The following is a 20458-nucleotide window of genomic DNA, read 5'->3' as shown; positions in this document are numbered from 1 at the left end:
GCGGATCTCTTGAGTTCCAGGCCAGCCTGTTCTGCAAATCAAGTTCCATGACAGGCTCCGAGAGAAAGAGAAACCCTGTTTAGAAAAACCAAACCACACCAAAAAAAAAAAAAAAAAAGTCGTTCTTGTTTCTAACAAGCAGGAAGAAAAAAAGCATTGTGAAATACATCCAGCATTCTTGTCCCTAAGGATCTACTCTAGGCCTGTTAGTGGTGCACACCTCTGATCCCGGCACTCCGAGGTAAAAGCAGCTGTGTCTATATGAGTTCAAGGCCAGCCTGGTCTACATAGTGAGAACCTGTCTCAAAAATAAAGCTGGGCATGGTGGCACACACCTCTAATCCCACCACTGGGGAAGCAGAAGCAGGAGGATTTCTGTGAATTCAATGCTACCCTCGGATACATATCAAGAGCCAGGACTACATAGTGATCCTGTCTATAAATAAGTAAGTAAATGATAGGGAGAAAAAGATTGGTTAAGGAAATTTTTTTTTAATTAATGCGTAGGCAGGGTGGTGGTGGAGCACACCTTTACTTCTAGCTCTCAGGAGGCCGAGGGAAGTGGATCTCTGAGTTTGAGATCTACAGAGTGAGTTTCAGGACAGCCAGGACTGTTTCAAGAGAAACCCTGTCTTGAAAAACAAAGCAACCCCTCCCCCCAATTAGTGTGTACATGTACATACGCCTGTGCATGCAGGGTTGCACATGCCACCCCATAAAGAGAGAGGGAAGAGGGCAACGTTAAGATTTTCATTCTGTGGGATCCAGAGCTTGAACACGGTCACCTTTACCCATGGAGCCATCTCACTGACCCTCAGATGAAACTTTTTAAACAAAACTTGAGTTTTACCAAAGTATAACCATGAGAGAAAGGCATTAGCCAGCTTCAGCCTTTTCTACCCTTGCTCTACTATGTAAGGTAGCAGAAATATTTGTAAGATCACTGCCCAGTGGGAAACCGAGCTCAGCAGACTGAAGTCCTGCTAGGGAGCCAGTGTTATCCTTGTGCGTAAGGATGAGAACCCAAGTTCAGATCTCCAGGACACACGGAAAAAAACTGGTGCCTCACCAGTAGCCCCAGAACTGGGGAGACAGAGAAAGAGGAATCCTGGGTTTGTTAGCCAGATAGTCTAGGCAGTAAGAGGCCCTGCCTCAAAGGGGGTGGGGTAGGCAGGATAGGGCATGCCTTTTTAATACCAGTATTCAAGAAGGAGGCCCATCTCTCAGAGTTCAAGGTCCATCTAGTCTACATTAGTGAGTTCCAGGTCAGGCAAGCTTATGTAGAGACACCCTGTTTTACAAAATAAATAGCCCGGCAGTGGTGGCACACACCTTTAGTCCCAGTACTTGGGAGACACAGGCAAGTGGGTCTCTGTGAGTTAGAGGCCAGCCTGGTCTGCAGAATGAGTTCCAGGACAGCCAAGGCTACACAGAGAAACTCTGCCTCAAAAATAAATAAATACATATAAATAAATAAATAAATAAATAAATAAATAAATAAAATGGAAAACAATAGAAAAAGAGACCTAACGTCAACCTCTAGCCTTCACATGTATGTTCACACTCGTGCACACACATAATACTACATAAACATACAAGACTGGGCAACAACCTAATAATAAAATTACAAAATACTCCCAAGTCCTCCAGTCTTACATACATAAAATTCCAGTATAACAACAGGATGGCAACTGAAAGAATTGCAAGGCTCAGACCCTGTTGGAGCATCAAGGCAGTCTTGCTGTTCTCAGACACATGGCTCTTTTGCAGTGCAATAAACCTAAAGAAAGCAAGGAAAATCAAGGATAGCAGGGGAGACCGAAAGCAAGGACCTCAGGAGAGACACTGCATCTACAACAAACAGTAACCATCTCTGACCCTGAGCCTTATGTAATATGTTCTGTTCAAGCTTAAAAAACAAGAAATACAAAATCTGGAAGCATCAGAACCAGGTACTCATGTTGGAATTTGGGGATTTTAAGATTAGGAATTTAAAATAACTTGAGAAGTAGGTGGGGCATAGTGGCACTCGCCTTTAAGCCCATCTCTTAGGAGGCAGAACTGGCAGATCTCTGAGTTCAAGGCCAGCCTGGTCTACACAGTGAGTTCTAGGACAGCCAGAGCTACTAGAGAAGTTAGGAAGGAGACAAGATGGAGGGCATTTGGGATAGTTGAAAGGAAGTAGTGGAGGATGTACATGATCAATGTACGTTACACAGATTATGAAATTTTCAAAGAATAAAAAAATATTGGTTGTTTGGTTTTGGGGTTTGGTTTGGTTTGGTGTTCTTCAGGATAGGGTTTCTCTGTGTAGCTCTGACTGTCCTGGAACATGATCTGTACAGCAGACTGGCCTCGAACTCACAGAGATCCTCCTGCCTCTTCCTCCCGAGTGCTGGGATTAAAGGCGTGCGCCACCAACACCCAGTCGGTAATCATATTTGACTCCTCAAGTTTCCTTGAATTATTTAGCCCACTCAATCCCAACTCCATGGTGACCTATAAATCCTGTGCCTCATAGGACAAAGCAAACGTCAGTCATGGCAATTCTTCAAGACATTACCATGGTTACTAGAACTCAGCACTCCAGAGTAGACATTCTGAAAAGAGGCGTTGGGATGGCTTTCTTCAACTTGCATCTGCTAGGATATCAGCATTACTTTCGACATAAAAAGAAAACCACAACTGAAGGAACAGGTAAGGAGATTTGGCACAGTGGGATACAGGGCCTTTCCGACACTTGCCAGACATTTCCCTTTCTGGAAGGGTTAGACATGTATCAGTCATTACCAGTTACTACCATAGTGAAATTTACACAGCAGGGACAGAGGCCATCCAGCTTCACTTTCAGGTATTTCATATTCTCATTAGGATACGTAATTGGTTCAACCAAATAATATAATTGATTTAGCCAGCATTCACCACCCACTAATCATGGGTCTGTGCTTTACCTTGGTGACTAAGGATACAAAGATGGATGGAAGAAGGCCCCTATAACAGAACTTACAGAATGAGTTGCTCTATGTCTACATATATAAAGGGAATTTATTACCATGACTAACAGGCTGCAGCCCAACTAACCCAACACTGGTTAGCTATGAATGGAAGTCCAAGGAGTGCTCAGGCCCACAAGGCTGGATGTCTCAGTTGGTCTTCCCTGTAGCTGGAATCCTGAAGTAGGCTCCAATGCTAGTGAAGAAATGGATTTGCTGGGAAGGAGAGGGCAAGCAGGGTAAGAATGCATGAACCCTTCCTTCGTCCAATGTCCTTATATAGGCCTCCAGCAGAAGGTATAGCCCAGGTCAAAGGTGTGCCTTACTACCTCAGGATCTGGATAAAGGAATGTGTCATCTGGATCAAAAGCCTGTGTCTTCCAGCCTCAAGATCCAGATCACACCGGGCGGTGGTGGCACAAGCCTTTAATCCCAGCACTCGGGAGGCAAAGGCAGGTGGATCTCTGTGAGTTCAAGACCAAGCCTGGTCTACCGAGCGAGTTCCAGGAAAGGCTCCAAAACAACACAGAGAAACCCTGTCTCGAAAAAAAAACCAAAAAATAAAAAAATAAAAAGATCCAGATCACAAGTGTACCCTCCATTTCTGGATTGTAGTTCATTCCAGACATAGTCAAGTTGACAACCAAGAATAGCCATTATAGTAAACTATAGAGTAGCTGACTATCTGATGAGGAAGATAAATTATACAAAATTTGTAATATGCATAGTATATGATTAAATTAAATATGGACTCTCAAACTCAAAGGAATAAATACCTGATACTATAGGTTTTGGAAAATAAAGGAGGGAGGGAGATTCCAGAGACATTTCCTGAACCAAGTGTAAAAGGTTGATTGGAGTTAATCAGATAAACAAGAAGGGAATTAACACTGAAGAAGGAATAGAAACTTCCATTCATATTAAGTAAAGTCCAAGGCCTTGGGCATGAAGAAAGGTAAAGTACTAGGATGCAGGCCTTAAAACAAGGTCAAGGCCACTGAAGATGCTACCAACCTTGAGAAACATTTTAATTTTATAGGGAACTGATGAAGAATTTGAGTGTATGTTTGATTTGCATTATATTTATAATGCCTGCCATGCCTCCTAGAGATGTTGCAGGGTTTTTTATCACATTGTGTTATTTACTGGAAAAACCTGTTTCTAGTTGTGGTGTGGCTCAGCCCTAGCAACACACCTTTAATCCAAAAGCTTTCTGCTTGAATATTATAAACAGGGTTAAATAAAGTCAACCATAGTTCAAGAGGCAGAGTAGGCAACCAATTTACAGGAAGTGAACAGACAGGCAGGTGGATCTCTATATGAGTCTGAGGTCAGTCTGGTCTTCAGAGCTAGTTCCAGGACAGCCAGGGCTACACAGAAAAACCCTGTCTCAAACAAACAAACAAATTTGGCACTCCAGTTCACAAACAAAAAACATTTGGCACTCCAACTCATGGCACAATAATACAGAGAAATCACATCAGCTGTGGACAAACTGAGAAGCCATCAGATTTGGTAAGAAACCTAGGAAGTCCTCAAGCAAGTAATATTAAAAGGAAAAATCTTTCCCACGTTATGGATGGGGAAAAAAATCACAACACAGGGCGTTAGGACCCTGTATAATGCTACATTAGATGGGTTTAAAATAGAAGCAGAAAATTAAAAGATAAATTACTTCACTGAGATTGACATAATAACAATTATAATTACTATCAGTCTGGTAATTCATAATTTATCCTTAATAGCCAGAGTGGCTTTGTGGCAAATATGAAAAGTGGTTTGATAATTGTGCCAAATATGAAAGTGGATTGACAAGATACAAGCCTCAGAAAGACTTGTAAATGAAAATAAGAAAATTACTCAGACATAGAGGAATTTAGACAAGAACCTACCACAGGATGAAACTGAAGAGGGAGGCTCCAGGTTGTTAGAAAACCAACTTTAGTTTATCTAGTTACTATACAAGAATGACCAGCAGATGATAGACACATCAATGTTATAAAGAAGTTAAGTGGAATCCTATAGAAATATTAGCTTTGAGGAGACTTAAGAAAGTGGTCATTTCTTATGATATGTATCACCTTATGGGAAGCAGATATTAAATTCATAGGCAACTCAGAACAGAATCATCCCTCAAGACTGGAAAGATTTGGCAATAGCAGTATTAGAAGCTGGTCCTCAGTTACAATAGAAAACATGGTGGAAAGAGGAAGCTAGGGCCATAGAACAATGAAATATGCCAACTTAACACAAGGTAGAGTTGTCTGGAAGAAAACTTCAATTGAGAAAATGCCTCCATAGCATCTAGTTGTAGGGCTGGGCATTGGTGGTGCACACCTTTAATCCCATCACTCGGGACATAGAGGCAGACAGATCTCTGTGAGTTCAAGGCCAGCCTGGTCTACAGAGTGAGTTCCAGGACAGTCTCCAAAGCTACAGAGAAAGCCTGTCTCAAAAAACCAATAAATAAATAATTTAGCTGTAGGGCTGTTTCTTAATTAGTGCTGATGGGAAAGGGCCCAGCCCATTGTGAGTGGTGTCATCCTGGGCTGATGGTCCTGGGTTCCATAAGAAAGCATGCTGATGGGCTGGAGAGATGGCTCAGAGTTTAAGAGCAGTGGCTGCTCTTCCAGAGGTCCTGAGTTTAATTCCCAGCAACCACATGGTGGCTCACAATCATCTGTAATGAGATCTGGTGCCCTCTTCTGGCTTGCATCGATACATGTAGGCAGAACATTGTATACATAATAAATAAATAAATCTTAAAAAAAAAAAAGGAGGGGCTGAAGAGGTGGCTTACCGGTTAAGAGCAGTGACTGTTCTTCCAGAGGTCTTGAGTTCAATTCCCAGTAACCACATGGTGGCTCACAGCCACCTTGAATGAGATCTGGTGCCCTCTGCTGGCATGTAGCCAGAAGATTATATGTAATAAATAAATAAATAACTAAATAAATAAATAAATAAATAAATAAATAAACAAGATGTAAAAAAAAGGAAAGAAAGCATGCAGATGCTGGGTGTTGACGCCTTTAATAGCAGCACTCGGGAGGCAGAGGCAGGCGGATCTTTGTGAGTTCGAGGCTCACCAAAAAGCAAAACAAAACAGACTGCCCAAGCCAAAGGGAGCAAGCAAGCCAGTAAGCAGCACTCCTCTGTGGCCTCTGCATCAGCTCCTGCCTCAGGTTCCTAAGCCAACTTCCCTCAGTGATGTACTATGATTGAAAGTATAAGCCAAATAAATGCTTTCCTCCCCAAATTGCTTTGGTCATAGTGATTCATCAGCAATAGTGACCCTGACTGGGACAGTCGTCTATGAGATGCTCCTATTTACCCACTCTGGTGTTGTAGCCTGAGTGTCCAGTGCTTTGGCCAAATTGGTGACATAGATAGAATTTAAGGCTAGAGTAAAGACTGGACTTCAAATATATTACTCCTGCCCACTGCTTACTTCGTCCAGCTCCAATTTTATACATTCCAGATGGCTGACCATGATAAAGTGTTTGCTGTGAAAACATGGACATATCACATGAGGAACTGAGTTTGAATCCTCAGCATCCACATATCACAGTGAGCACAACTGTAAACCCTACACTGGGGGACATAGAGACAGGCAGATCCGAAGGGCCAGCCTTAACTAGAGTGGTGAGGTCCAGGTTCACTGAGAGACTATGTCTCAAAATATTAAAGTGGAGGGAGCTGGAGGGATACCTCAGAGATGCTCTTGCTGAGGACCTGGTTGGATTCCCAACACCCATATGGCAGCTCATAACCATCTCTATCTAATTCCAGCCCAGCAGATCCAACTCTCTCCTGGTCTCTGCAGGCACACAAAAGATGCACAGACATACATGCAGGTTCATCACTCATACATATAAACATTTAATTTTAAAAATTAAGGCAGAGAGCAATAAAAGATACCTGAAGTCCTCTGCCTTTCACACACACACACACCCACACACATATGCATGCAGATGCACACACATTCACATGCACACTAAAACACATAGGCACAGAGATACATACCCGCACATATGCACACACACAAGTGCACACACTTTCGTACATATGCATATATCGCATACACACAGATACATGGACATAGGAAGCAGGTGTGGTGGCTCATATCCGTAATGATAGAATTTAGGAGAGTAGGCTGGAGGCAACAAATTCAAGGCCAGCCTGGGCCACAAAGTGAAGGTTGGCCAACAGACTGACCCTGTCTCAAACCAACAAAAAAGATTTTCCACTTAATAATTTTCCTTGGTTTTTATTTTACAGGCATGAGAGCTTTGCCTATTTATAGATTTGTGAACCAGAGGCCAGAGGAAGGCATTGGGTTCTCTAGAATTGGAATTACAAGACAGTTCTTAGCTACCATGTAGGTACCAGGAACTGAACCCAGGTCCTCTGCAAGAGCAACTAGCTAGAGTTTAATGAGAAACTATTTGCTTTATGTGTAAGAGTTATATTTATGAACATAGAGTGACTTTCTTCAAGCCTCATACATACAGTTCTCCAGATGTAGAGTTCTAGGCTGGACATTTTGAAGGGGTAGCTTTACTATTCTAGTTTCCAGTTAGATGCCTTTTTTGCTGAAACCTCATGATTTCCATTCCCCGGTGTCCTAAACCGCTGGAGTGATGGAATGGGTGCAGCTCTTCTGTCATGATTGTGGGAGACAGTAGCGGCTCTTCCATCCTAAAAGCCTAGCCCATCCTCCCCGAGGAATACTGTTTCCTCACTCCTACCCTTTTCAAGTTCTCATTTGTAAGCTACGAAACCTCCTGAGTTGATCATCTAACTTATTAAATCTTCCTACATATTTTTATTATTGCTTATTCGTTAGGCTTCTTCAATATCATCTTTCCAACTGTCACTGTTTACTATCTATTACTGTGTAACAACTTACCTAAAACAGACCTAAACCTATAACATGTCTCTCCCCAGTTACAGAGTCAGGTTCAGGACAGCTTAGCTGTGTCAGGGTCTCTCTTACAGCTGCAGACAGGATATCAGGAACAGCAATCATATGTGGCCAGATTCAGGGCCAGACAAGAGGAGCCATGGCTTGTCTGGAGGCCAAAGCCTTTCTAGCAATTAACAAGACAAATCAGAGTATCTCTGTATGGGTCACCCCTTAGGCTGCCTAAATGTTTCTAAGGTTGCTAACTGTCCCTTGATGTGATAGGTAGGTAGGTAGGTAGGTAGGTAGGTAGGTAGGTAGGTAGATACATACATACATACATACATACAGAGAGAGAGAACACAAGTGAGTTTTTATGTATTAGTCTCAGAAATAATGGTCATTTCTATCTTTTCTATTGTACAGTTCTTTGGGTCTTTTTGTTGTTTTTTGAGATAGGGTTTCTCTGTATTGTTTTGGAGCCTGTCCTGGAACTCTCTCTGTGGACCATGATGGCCTCAAAGTCACAGAGATCTGCCTGCCTCTGCCACTGGGATTAAAGGTGTGCGCCACCACCGCTTGCCTTTGAGTCTTAAATGTCCCTCTGAGCTCCATGGATTTAAAGGTTTAGTTTTCTGTGTGGCACAATAGAGAGATGAATGAACCTTAGGGGTGACTAATACTAGATCTTTAGCTCATTGGGAGTGCTCAAGGTAATTATGGAATCCCTGTCTCTTCCTCTTTTGCTCCTTAGCAATGAGGTAAGTGGTTTTGCTCCATTGTGCAACCCTACCATAATGTATTGCTTCACCAAGGAGATACACAGTCAAGTAATCATCAACCAGAGCACCCAAACCTGAGAGCCAAAATAAAACCTTTGCTCTATTTATGTTGATTACCTCAGGCATTTTATTACAGTGGCAACATTAATTAACCCATCTTCTTAGAAGTCACTAAACCAAGCCTCAAGGAAAGAGGAAGTAAACATACCTTCTGAAAGATTATCAGAAGGTGTCAGAGCATCTTGGCTTGATCATTACTGTAGCTTCATTTTTTAATTAATTAATTAATTAATTTCTTGTATATGATACCCTATCTGCATGTTCACCTGCATGCCAGAAGAAGGCATCAGATCCCATCGTAGATGGTTGTGAGCCACCATGTGGTTGCTGGGAATTGAATTCAGGACCTCTGGAATAGCAGCAGTCAGTGCTCTTAACCTCTGAGCCATCACTCCAGTCCTATTGTAGTTTCTAATTATGTAGGAGGTGGTATCTCAAGATCTGTAGTGAAAACCTAGAAACTGAACAGTGTCAAACCCTACATATGCTGTTTTTCCCCATATATACATAAACTCTACCTGTTTTAAATTTTTCTTTATACGTAAGAGATTAATAGTAACTAATAAGACAATTATAGCAATAGGTTATAATAGTTACTTAACATTTTCTGGGATGGGCGGTGGTGGTGCACACCTTTAATCCCAGCACTAGCTCTTCAACCTGTTCTACAAGCTTACTTCAGCCTCGTTCTGCCTTGGCCCCTCAGCCAGCCCTTCCCCAACAATGATGTAAGCGAACCTATTCATAGTCGCTCCTCTTCCCTAACACTCTTACTACCGTGGTATATTTTTATCACAAGTTTTTTTAAGGATGGGTTTTTTTCCTTTCCTAGTGGGTGTGAGTGTATTAAACATTCAACTCAAAAGAGCTTCCTCCATGTTCCCTTGTTATACACATAATGAAAACTCACAGAGGTGAGTCAAGGCATGCAGTCAGATAGTCTCCCAGTCCCTGAACCCTTCCCTTCTTTTCCTCCTGATTAAAAGAAAAATACAGGGCTTGGAGAGGTGGCTCAGTGGTTAAGATAACTGACTGCTCTTCCTGAGGACGTGAGTTCAATTCTCATCACCCACATGGCAGCTCACAACTGTCTATAACTCCAGTTCCAGGAAATCCTGATGTCCTCTGGCCTCCATAGACACTGCATGGTGTACATACACTCAGGCACACACATACATATAAAACAAAAAACAAGGCTTTTAAAAAAATATGCAAACCACCGGGAGGTGGTGGTGTACACCTTTAATCCCAGCACTCGGGAGGCAGAGGCAGGGGGATCTCTCTGAGTTCAAGACCACCCTGAGCTACACAAAAGTGATCCAATCTAAGGAGAAACAGCTCACACAAAGGTTATCTCAGCATTTGCGATCCCACACCTTTAATCCCAGCACTAGAGAGGAATGTAAGGCAGGAGGAGACAGGAGCTCTGTGAGTAGTCTGAGGTTGGCGGATCACCCCTTTCGGTCTGATATTGGTAGAGGTGAGCACTCTCTAGTGGCTGGCTGCTTTGCTTCTCTGACCTTCAGTTTTAATCCCAATATCTGGCTCTGGGTTTTTATTAATGCCAACTAGAATTCGTGCTACATTCATCTATCCTTAATGGCAGAGCCCTGGTTTCATCAGTGTGTAGTGTGCTAACTGCAAATTTGCAGTGCTTCCGTTCCCTCTCCTGTAAATGGAGATAGCGTCTACCTTTTTTGTTGCAGAGATTAAGCACTGTGAGCCATGTGTGATGACTCATGCCTGTAATCCCAGCACTTGGGAGGCTGGGGCAGGAAAGACCGAAAGGGCAATCCAGGCTATGCAGTGAGTTCTAGGACACATGTAACTTAATTATTTAAATGTAGAGCATAAATGCAGTGGCGGGATGGCTCGGTGGGTAAAGCACTTGTAAGGAAAACCTAATGACCTGAGTTTCAATCCCCAGATGGAACCCACATAAAAGCCTGGTGTAGTCAGTGCACACTCCTATCACACCCCTATGGCAGAGACAGGAGAATTTGTGGTAGCACATGGTTCAGTTCAGTGGTGTATGAAGAGGTGAACAAAAGAGACCTTGTCTCTAACAAAGGCAAGAACCGACACCCAAGGTTGTCCCTTGACCTACACACACACACACACACACACACACACACACACACACACACACACACACAGAGGGGGGATGACAGGGAAGGAGGGAGGGAGCCACTTTTCTAACCCTGCCTGCAATGTCCTCTACTTAATCTTCTAGGCTTCTTGCTCTCTCTGAGATGCCTGGGTTGTGACAATATATTGCTGGGAGACAAACTATGCCCCCTGTGTACTCCAGCAGAGGGCACTATAGTTCTAGCCTTTCAAACAGGAGCACGGATGGCAGTTCAGTCAACCATGAACTTGGCCAGAGACCCTCTGCTTTTGCAATGTATACAGCAACCTTATGGAACTGTATCTAGAAAACCTAGACTTACTTTTAACTGCTGTGGGCCACCAAATTTCATCCCCATGAAACTAGATGGAAAGATGTTCATGCTAATCACAACCAATGTTGAAGCCTCGGAATGGGCCTGCCTCCATGGTGGTGACAATGGTGACTTTGTCTATAGACAGCAGACAGGCCACTTTTCCTACAAGGACTCAGCCTTTTCACACTGCTCTTCTCCAGTGAGGCTGTTCCAGCTCACTGCAAGAATGACAAGTCCCAGCCCTTTCTGCTTCCAGTGCTGACTTTAATTACATCCTATGTCCAGAAAAGCCCAGAGAGCTTGGGCTCTCCCTCTGGATCAAGGAAGTGATGCCATATCCCCTATCCAACTCATGTCTGTTCCAGGCGAGCAGACATGCTTGCTGAAATCCCCCACTCAGTTATGCACATCGGTAAGGAGACTGATGTTTCCAGTCTAATTGACCATCTCTCCTGGAAGTCTCGATATTTCAGGGAGCAGTCAGGAAGAATCAGGTCCCCAGAGCTACTCTGGACAAACGTATGTTCCTGCCACGTGTGAGTCTGTGACCTCAGGCAAATGACTAAACTTCTCTGTGTCTCTGGCTCCTTTTGTTAAATGATGGCTTCTACTTTAAAGAGCTGTGCAGGGTGCATTAGTGTTAGCAATCTTTATCTCTAGAGAATCTGCTTTACCTACGTCCTTGTGCTGCTCATGCCCCATCTGCCGTCCCTGCACTCAGAGTCAGCAGACGTGCCACCAAAGTTGCAAAGGCAAAGAGCTGGCCCCATCTGGAAAACATAGCTGAGGATCTGGTTCCCTGGGCTCATGTCCACTCCCCAAAGCACAGATAATTCCCTCGCATCAAGGAAGACAGTAAGTACAAGACAGCCCTTCAAACAAACGTCAGCAAACCATTTTAATATGCCCAGGTCAATTTCAATGATTAATACTACCATCTGATATGATCTTGTAGATAGGGGTCATTTTTCTTTATTTTCTCTGTGGCTTTGGAGGCTGCCCTGGAACTAGCTCTTGTAGACCAGGCTGGTCTCGAACTCACAAAGATCCTCCTGCCTCTGCCTCCCAAGTGCTGGGATTAAAGGCATGTGGCACCAACACCCGACTCATTTTTCTTTTTTAAAAGTTATTTATTTTTAGTTTATGCACATTGGTGTTTTGCCTGTACATATGTCTGTGTAAGGGTGTCAGATCCCCTAGATCTGAAGTTACAGACAGTTGTGAACCACCATGTGGTTACTGGGAATTGAACTCAGGTCCTCTGGAAGAGCAGCCAGTGCTCTCAACTGCTGAGCCATCTTTCTAGCCCCCTCATTTTTCAAATTAAAAAGAAACTGCATACATATGTGTGCTTTATATATATATAGTGTATGTACATATATGTATGAATGAGTATGCCTGTGCTTACATGGAAGCCAGAGGAGGGCACCGAATGTCCTATTTCTACCTTGTTCCTCTGAGACAGAGGCTCTTGAACTTGGAGCTCCTACCTTTTGTCTAGGATTGCAGCCAACAAGTATCAGCAACCCCATTTTTGTCCCCTCAGTGCTGGAGTTACAGGCATGCACGGGGCTACATCTAGCCTTTTCATGGGTGTGAGGATATGAACTCTGGTTCTCATGTGTTAGCGCAACAAGGGTCAGCACAGCAATCTAACACTCATAACTGCTGCGCCAGCCAGGCAGCTCAGGAACCATTATATTCTTGCATACAATGCCAGCATTTTCTCTCATCCCAATCTTGTATGATTTCTGTAAACCAGCATGTCAAGACAAGTGCAAATAATGTGTTGGATACTGTCATTGTTATGACCCAAGAACCTGGAACCAACATCTAGAAGTCAGAGTTCAGGGAGTCACTGAGACTGTATTCTTCAGCTAGAAATACTGGACCCAACCAGCCTGGGTTCCAACAGAAGCCATGAGCCAAGTAGTAGATAATTAGACTCTAGGATCACTGCTGGCTCAAGGATAGCCTATAGTACTGAAAACTCTGCCTCCGTTAACTAGGATGAGTACAAGATCCACCCAGGTACTCTCATATTACCAAGGTTGTTTTCAAAGTGCAGTCAAAGCATTAAATGTGGCTTTATGGAAAACCCCAAGTTATGGCCCAATTCTAAAAGAAGCTATTTATAGTCATTCCGAGTTCCCAAGCACCATTCAGGACAGGGCATCAACTAGCTGTGTGAAGAACCTCTGTTGTACCACAAGATTTTGGTTCAGCTCTCCCATCACAGTGGAGCTGACTCATCGTGTCCTATTCAGAGAACATTCCTCAGTAACCATGATATTTTTCTTTTTTGTTGTTGTTGGGGCTTTTGTTTGTGTGTTTGTTTGTGTTTTTGAGACAGGGTTTCTCTATGTAGCCTTGGCTGTCCTGGAACTCACTCTGTAGACCAGGCTGGCCTCAAACTCATAGAGATCTGCCTGCCGCTGGGATTAAAGGCGTGTGACACTACTGTCCACCTTGACATGTTTCTTACCCACCCTTGCCACCCTTCATCGCAGGCACCTTTTCAAACCTGGACATTTTGGGGGGACACTATAAAACCAAGAATATCTCCCAGTTTGACCAAAAGAAAAATGAAAGACAAAATCAAACCAACCCAAGGAGCAAGGTATATGCTTGAGTCAAGTGGCAGGCATCCAAGTGGGTGAGACTGTCTCGCAGACACCAGACGTGGCCACCGTCCATATGGGAAGCTGGGAGCCTGCTGCTTGGACTCTTTCAAATACCAGAGAACATCATCTGGTTGTATCTTAAGCACAGTCTGATGCCTAAGGACCAGACGGCACTCTTGCTGTCTCCTGCATTTAGAACCACAATTTACTCTCAACCCAGATCCTGACACCCACTAGAAATACGCCTGCTATCCTCAATCCACCGCTATTTTTCCATGGGCATATTACTACTTTTACCTTGCTTAAAGTTGAACAACCAGGCCCAAATGATACCATTTCCAGGAAATGACCTTTCATTGCTGGAACCTACAGTTAAGTGCAGATCATCGCCTGCTACAGGCCAGCATCCCAGAACGGCGCTCCCACAAAGCTTTCAGGACTTCCAACCCCTCTTACGTCTTCAGCTTCACAGAGGGGACATTCAAACTTCACGTCACTCTGGAGGTGTCTTATTGGTTATCAAACATTCAAGATTTCCTTTGGAGGACAGAAAAGAGAAGGGAGGATAGAGATGACGAATGAGTGAGGCCAGGGGAGGGAAAAGAGGGAAACAACTAGGATTTGGAAGAGAACTCCACAACAGAAGTAGCACCCTCACCCTTGAGATGAGGCAGCAATCTTCGATGGTCTCCACTGATCTCGTCCCTGACAAGCACTAAGAAGGAAGAGTAAGAATGGGAGAGAGTGCCTCAGAGCCACGGCTCTGTGAGAACAGAACAGAGACACTTGGAACGGAAGATGACGATCTGGGTCTTATTAGGGCTTGGAGAGAAGGGACAAGGTGATCTAGCCCCTCTTTATGGCATAGGTGACACATGCGTGGAACAGTCAGAAGAAATCTTGGAGCAACCCTGGACAACATCCTTCTTTTCACCCCCTGACCAAGTCATGCTGTTCTACATCTTGAAGTTGTCACAACCCACTCCTCTTCAGGGTTCTGAGGTGCAGACAGACACTAATGCCCTGGACATTATGGTGGGCACTGCTGGCACCAAGTACAGAGTTCTGTGTGCTGAGGGAGGAACAGATGCCATGCTGCTGCTCCCAGTTACCAGAGCTAGCAACAGCTCTATCTGCACACTGCCTCCCTGCAGCCTCTGGCTCAGGAGGCAGAGGCAGGCAGATCTCTGTGAGTGCAAGGCCAGCCTGGTCTACAGAGTGAGTTCCAGAACAGCCAGGGCTACATAGTGAGATGTTGTCTCCAAAGAAACTTAAAATCCAGATGTGTTTAAGCCCAGCCTGTTTCATATCGCTTTGAGAGGCCAGGTGGGGTAGAGCTGGTCATTTGTGAGATGCAAGCTCTGCTTTGTAAGAGCCAATTTCTGAAAATGATGAACACCATTACCCACTACACAACCCTCCCAGGCCCCCACCCACCCCTGTCCTTCTCCATATCACCTAGCATTCCAGGTTCCAATCAACAGAGACCTCCCTCACTCTCCCACACTCCAGCTTTTTTAAGATTTATTTTTTATGTATACAGTGTTCTGCCTGCATATATGCTTGCACACCAGAAGAAGGCACCAGATCTTAATATAGATGGTTCTAAGCCACCATGTGGTTGCTGGGAATTGAACTCAGGACCTCTAGAAGAGCAGCCAGTGCTCATAACCTCTGAGCTATCACTCTAGCACCTCTCTGCACTTCTGAAGCACTAGCCATCCTGCAGTCTGACGTACCTTCCTTCAGGCCCAGAAACTGCTTGTCTTCCAAGATTTTTTTTTTGGTTTTTCGAGACAGGGTTTCTCTGTATTGTCTTGGAGGCTGTCCTGGAACTCGCTCTGGTCTTCCAAGATTTAACAAGCTCTTCTCCTTTCAGCCCAATTGAAGTTCTACAAACATGTTAGTCTCGGGAGAGTCTATGTCCAGATAAGAGGCCATTTTTTTCACCTGCATCAGTTCTAAATATCTGTCCAGAATCCTGAGTCCAGTGGGAAGCCACTCAAAATCTGGGAGTCAGAGAGGAGTGGCGAGGGATTCTTGCAAACACTGAGTTCTTCCTCCCCCTGCTTTATCTCAGGCTTGATAACTTGACTCCTGGGATGCTGAGAATTGAGTGTCTGAGTGTCTGGGAGCTAAGAAGGATTCCTGCTATGTACCTTGTTGGCATGGAGACCAGGAAATCAAAGACTAAAGTAGTCCCATTTGCCAAATACTCAAAACAAGCCTTCTCATTTCAGACCAGAAGGATGCAGTATCCTCTAGGTTTCCCCCAATTGTCTCAGAAGATGGTAATTACTCCATACACCAGAATAGCCACTCGAGGTACCATGAAGCTGTACGGAAGGTGTTGTTAAAAACATGTAAGTATCTTGGTGTGGGCAACAAGAAATAAGCCTGAGTGTCTAAAGAATGACTAGGGTGTCACATGGTTATTGGAAAAGGGGACGCTGTGTTGTTTTATGAACATGCTCTCAGAATTGTGAGGACAATGACACAAAGCTGAAACAATGAAAGTACTGGTGTATTGTCACACTGCACCACCAAGGAGTAGAGCCAACACCAGTAATTTAAACTGAGCTTTAATACCAAACAAGTTGGGTGACCTTGGGGACGTTCCTTTGGTCATTTAACTTCTCCCAACCACTTGAAAATGGGAGCTCTTCAACTTTGTCCAGAAAAGCAAGTAGGACACACTCTCAATGCATACAGCATCACGTAGGAACCTTCAGGGAGTGTGTTCTCTAAAGAAAGCCATTCCTGGGGCTGAGAGATGACTCAGTGGTTAAGAGCACCTGATGCTCTTCCACAAGACCTGAGTTTGGTTCCAAGCACCCACTTGACTGCTCACAACTTCCTGTAATGCCAACCCCAGGCGATTTGATACTTTCTTCTGGCTTCCACAGGTTCCCACAATGTAGCAAATACTCAACAGACACACATGCACATACAAATTTTTTAAAGAGAGAGAGAAAAAGATCTTTGTGAGTTTGAGGGCAGCCTGGTCTACAAAGCTACACAGAGAAACCCTGTCTCAAAGCATTCCATTTATGTAATATTCTTATGATGACAAAAGAACAGAAATGAGCCGGGCGTTGGTGGCGCACGCCTTTAATCACAGCACTCGGGAGGCAGGGGCAGGCAGATCTCTGTGAGTTCGAGACCAGCCTGGATTACCAAGCGAGTTCCAGGACAGCCTCCAAAGCCACAGAGAAACCCTGTCCCAAAAAAAAAAAAAAAAAAAAAAACAGAATTGAACAGATCACTGTACCAGAGGCTACAGAATAGCAACTCTGGATGTTTGGGAATTGTCTCTTACAATTCTTGTCTTGTATATTAATGTCCCAATTGTCACCTTTCAGGGTCAGGGAATCTCCCAGTAGTATTTCTTATATCTCTGTGACTCTGTAATTACTTCAAATTAGCTCCCTACAGAATTTCACTCTACCCTTGGGTTACACATATCATCAGTCCTTCTTTATAGTCTTATTTTAAGATGGGTTTTCTTTCTTTTTTTTTTTTTTTTTGGTTTTACGAGACAGGGTTTCTCTGTATTGTTTTGGAAGCTGTCGGTCCAGCCCAGCCTCGAGCTCACAGAGATCCGCCTGCCTCTGCCTCCCGAGTGCTGGGATTAAAGGCATGCGCCACCAACGCCCGGCTCATTTCTGTTCTTTTGTCATCATAAGAATATTACATAAATGGAATGCTTTAAGACAGGGTTTCTCTGTGTAGCCCGGCTTAAGATGGGTTTTCACTAAACTGTTCAGGCTTGAACTTGTGGTCCTCTTACTTCAACCTTCCAGGTAACTGAGATTAGAGGCCTTCATCACAGGCTAGGCCAAAATTAAACAAAAAATTTTAGAGATCAAAACAGGTACAGATAAGAAAAGGGGGTACAAGTTATTTCTAATAGTGGAAAAATAATTTAAAGCTTATGATTAACTAATAGGAAAATAACTAGGTAAAAATGTAACATTTTAGCCGGGCGTTGGTGGCGCACGCCTTTAATCACAGCACTCGGGAGGCAGAGGCAGGTGGATCTCTGTGAGTTCGAGGCTGGGCTGGACTACCAAGCAAGTTCCAGGACAGCCTCCAAAGCCAGAGAGAAACCCTGTCTCGAAAAAAACCAAAAAAAAAAAAAGTAACATTTTGTCAATGAACTAAGGACTTAAATAATTCTCAAGACTACAGAGCAAACCAGAAAATATTAGACCATAATTTGATCTTAAAATTATGAAAATTGGTGGGGCATGGCAGCTCATGTCTTTAATTCCAGCACTTGGGAGGCAGAGACAGGCAGATCCCTGTGAGTTTGAGGCCAGCCTGGTCTACAGATTGAGTTCCAGGATAGTCAGAGTTGTTGAACAGAAAAACCCTGTTTGTAAAAACAGTGAGGGAGGGAGGGAGGAAGAAAAAGAAAGAAAATTTGCAAGGTACAGTGGTGCACATCTTTAATGCCAGCACTTGGGAGGCAGAGACAGGCAGATCCCTGTGAGTTTGAGGCTAGCCTGGTCTACACAGTAGGTTCCATGACAGCTAGGGTCATGTAAAGGGATCCTGTTTCAAAAACCAAAGTAAAAAAATTAATTAATTAAAACATTAGATGGAAAGCAATAGAGGAAGACACTCAGCATCAGCCACACACACACACACACACACACACACACACACACACACCCTAAGGAGACAGTTCAGTTAAGAAGGTGTTTATGTTGCAAGTATAAAGACCTGTGTTTGATCCCCAACACCCATGTAAAAAGCCAGGTTCCAAAGTGTACACTCAGGACTCCAGAGCTGTGGAGGGGACAAGTGTACCTCTGGGGTTGGTTGGTTGCCCAGCCAATATGGCCTAATCATTAAGCCCCAGGTCTTAGTGAAGGACTTTTCTGGATGGCTCCTTGGGAACCTCTGGCCTCTATGTATACCTGCACATACAAGTACCTGTATAGGTGCACCTTCACACACACAAACACCTTATACAATATTTTGAGCAACATGATAACATCTGTGTGTGGTATCTCAAAGTGGGGTGGTGTCATTGGTTAGTTTCAGGGAATTCCCTAGAATAAGCAAAGGAAAGCATTAGTTCAGACAAGGGAAATGAAATGGAAGAAGATAATTCAGAAAAGGCACACACCTTTAATCCTAGCACTCGGGAGGCAGAACCAGGCAGATCTCTGTGAGTTCAAGGCCAGCCTGGTCTACAGAGGGAGTTCCAGGACAACCAGGGCTACACAGAGAAACACTTTCTCAAAAAACAAAAACAAACTCTGCCACTTGAGTCAGTAGACTCATCTTGTAGACTTCCCAATGGGCCTGCTACTTATTTTCTCACCATCTTGGCACGTCTTAGAGGTGGGCTTACTTAGCAACAGGAAACACCAAGATTAAACCATCTGACCATGAAGTGTGTGAGATGCTGGAATCCGGAAGAGAGGGAGGGTGTGGTGAACACATTCCCAGGACCTCTCGCACTGGTCACAGCAAGTTGCTGGACTGTGCTTTTTATCCTGAGACAGAAAAACACGAGAAATTCAATAACCTGCCTTTCTTTCAACTGAACCAGTCCCCAATCAGGTCTTCAGAGTCCCAGTGACAGATGCTCAGAACTTCAGCTTCTGGCGGACCCACAGTCCAGGCGTGCGCCCAGAGGACACAGCACCATGGATCCGGGCTCCACGCCACTGTCGCATTAAAAGCGCAATGACCAGGTCAGGTTGAGAAGGGTCAGGGTGGGAGACAAGAGGAAGTTCTCTCCTCCTGCACTGAAACCCATAGTCATGTTTCAGCTCCACATAAGAGCTGAGAATTGGCCTGGTGTAGTGATGCAGCCTTTAATTCTAGCACTCAGGAGGCAAGGGCAAATGGATCTCTGTTATCTGTGAGCTTGAGCCCAGGCTGGCCCACATAGAGTTCCAGGACAGTCAGAGCTACATAGAGAGACCCTGTCTCAGATAGAAAAGGGGGTGGGGAGTGGTGTCAGAGAATAGAAGGGGTTTGGGTCTTATTAGGGAGAGTGGGCCTCAGACCCTGGGCAGTGTGGTATCCACACAGTATAGTTTAAGATCTGTCTGCTTTGCTTTATGGGTGACACAGAACATGTCTCTAGCATCCCTGTGGTCTCCTGAGGATGTTTCTATCCAAGCAACATCCATCAGCAACAGTTGCCCTCGGTGGCCCTCCTTCATCATCCATGCCCATGCTGCACAGGGGGAGTCGTGAGGACCATTTGTAAGAACACACCCTCCCCTTTAGCCTGGCCTGGCTGAATCTGGGATGCTTCCTCTCTTTTCCAGATACATGGACCATACTATTCTCAATGACAAAACCTTCACCCCATACTGAGGAGGACAGGCTTGCAGGACGAGATGAAGGCTGGAAGGGGTGCAAGGAGGGGTGAAGATGGCCAAGTCCTCAAGCTGGGGGGGGGAGGGTATAGAGAAAGCAGAATAAACAAACTGAACCGGAAGGCACGTCTTCACCCTGGGGGTGGGAGGCAGCAGGGTTATTCCAGCGCCCCTGACTCCTGTGGGCGCAGCTGTGAGGTTCCGGATGAGGCCAGATGTTGGTGTGAGAGGGGTGAAGGGACCTGAGCACTGGGAGGACAACCACAGGGGTCCTGACCTGATGCGTGACAGGGGTCAGAGTAAAC

At 44.5% G+C, this 20458-nt stretch overlaps 1 protein-coding gene across 1 annotated transcript; it reads left to right on the top strand.

Annotated features, from left to right (window-relative positions):
* Positions 1 to 2521: 2521 nt before the first annotated feature.
* Tex49 (testis expressed 49) lies at positions 2522 to 20269 on the top strand. The gene is made up of 4 exons (XM_040753876.1): positions 2522 to 2697; positions 16047 to 16169; positions 19373 to 19517; positions 20103 to 20269. Exons 1-4 carry the CDS (start codon positions 2541 to 2543, stop codon positions 20149 to 20151), a joined length of 474 nt encoding a protein of 157 aa, XP_040609810.1. The 5' UTR covers positions 2522 to 2540; the 3' UTR covers positions 20152 to 20269.
* Positions 20270 to 20458: the final 189 nt, after the last annotated feature.

Source organism: Mesocricetus auratus, unplaced genomic scaffold (assembly GCF_017639785.1).
Source record: "Mesocricetus auratus isolate SY011 unplaced genomic scaffold, BCM_Maur_2.0 Super-Scaffold_100010, whole genome shotgun sequence".
Classification (NCBI taxonomy): Eukaryota; Metazoa; Chordata; class Mammalia; order Rodentia; family Cricetidae; genus Mesocricetus; species Mesocricetus auratus.
The sequence above is the reverse complement of the archived record's forward strand: the minus strand, read 5'-3'. Positions and strand labels throughout refer to the sequence as shown.

Bases quoted from the DNA above. Each gene is read 5' to 3' on its own strand.
- Tex49 (XM_040753876.1), top strand. From the start codon at position 2,541: ATGGCAATTCTTCAAGACATTACCATGGTTACTAGAACTCAGCACTCC. The intron at 16,170-19,372 runs GTAAGTATCTTG...CAACTGAACCAG, and splicing joins GAAGGTGTTGTTAAAAACAT to TCCCCAATCAGGTCTTCAGA. The intron at 19,518-20,102 runs GTCAGGTTGAGA...TCTCTTTTCCAG, and splicing joins ATTAAAAGCGCAATGACCAG to ATACATGGACCATACTATTC.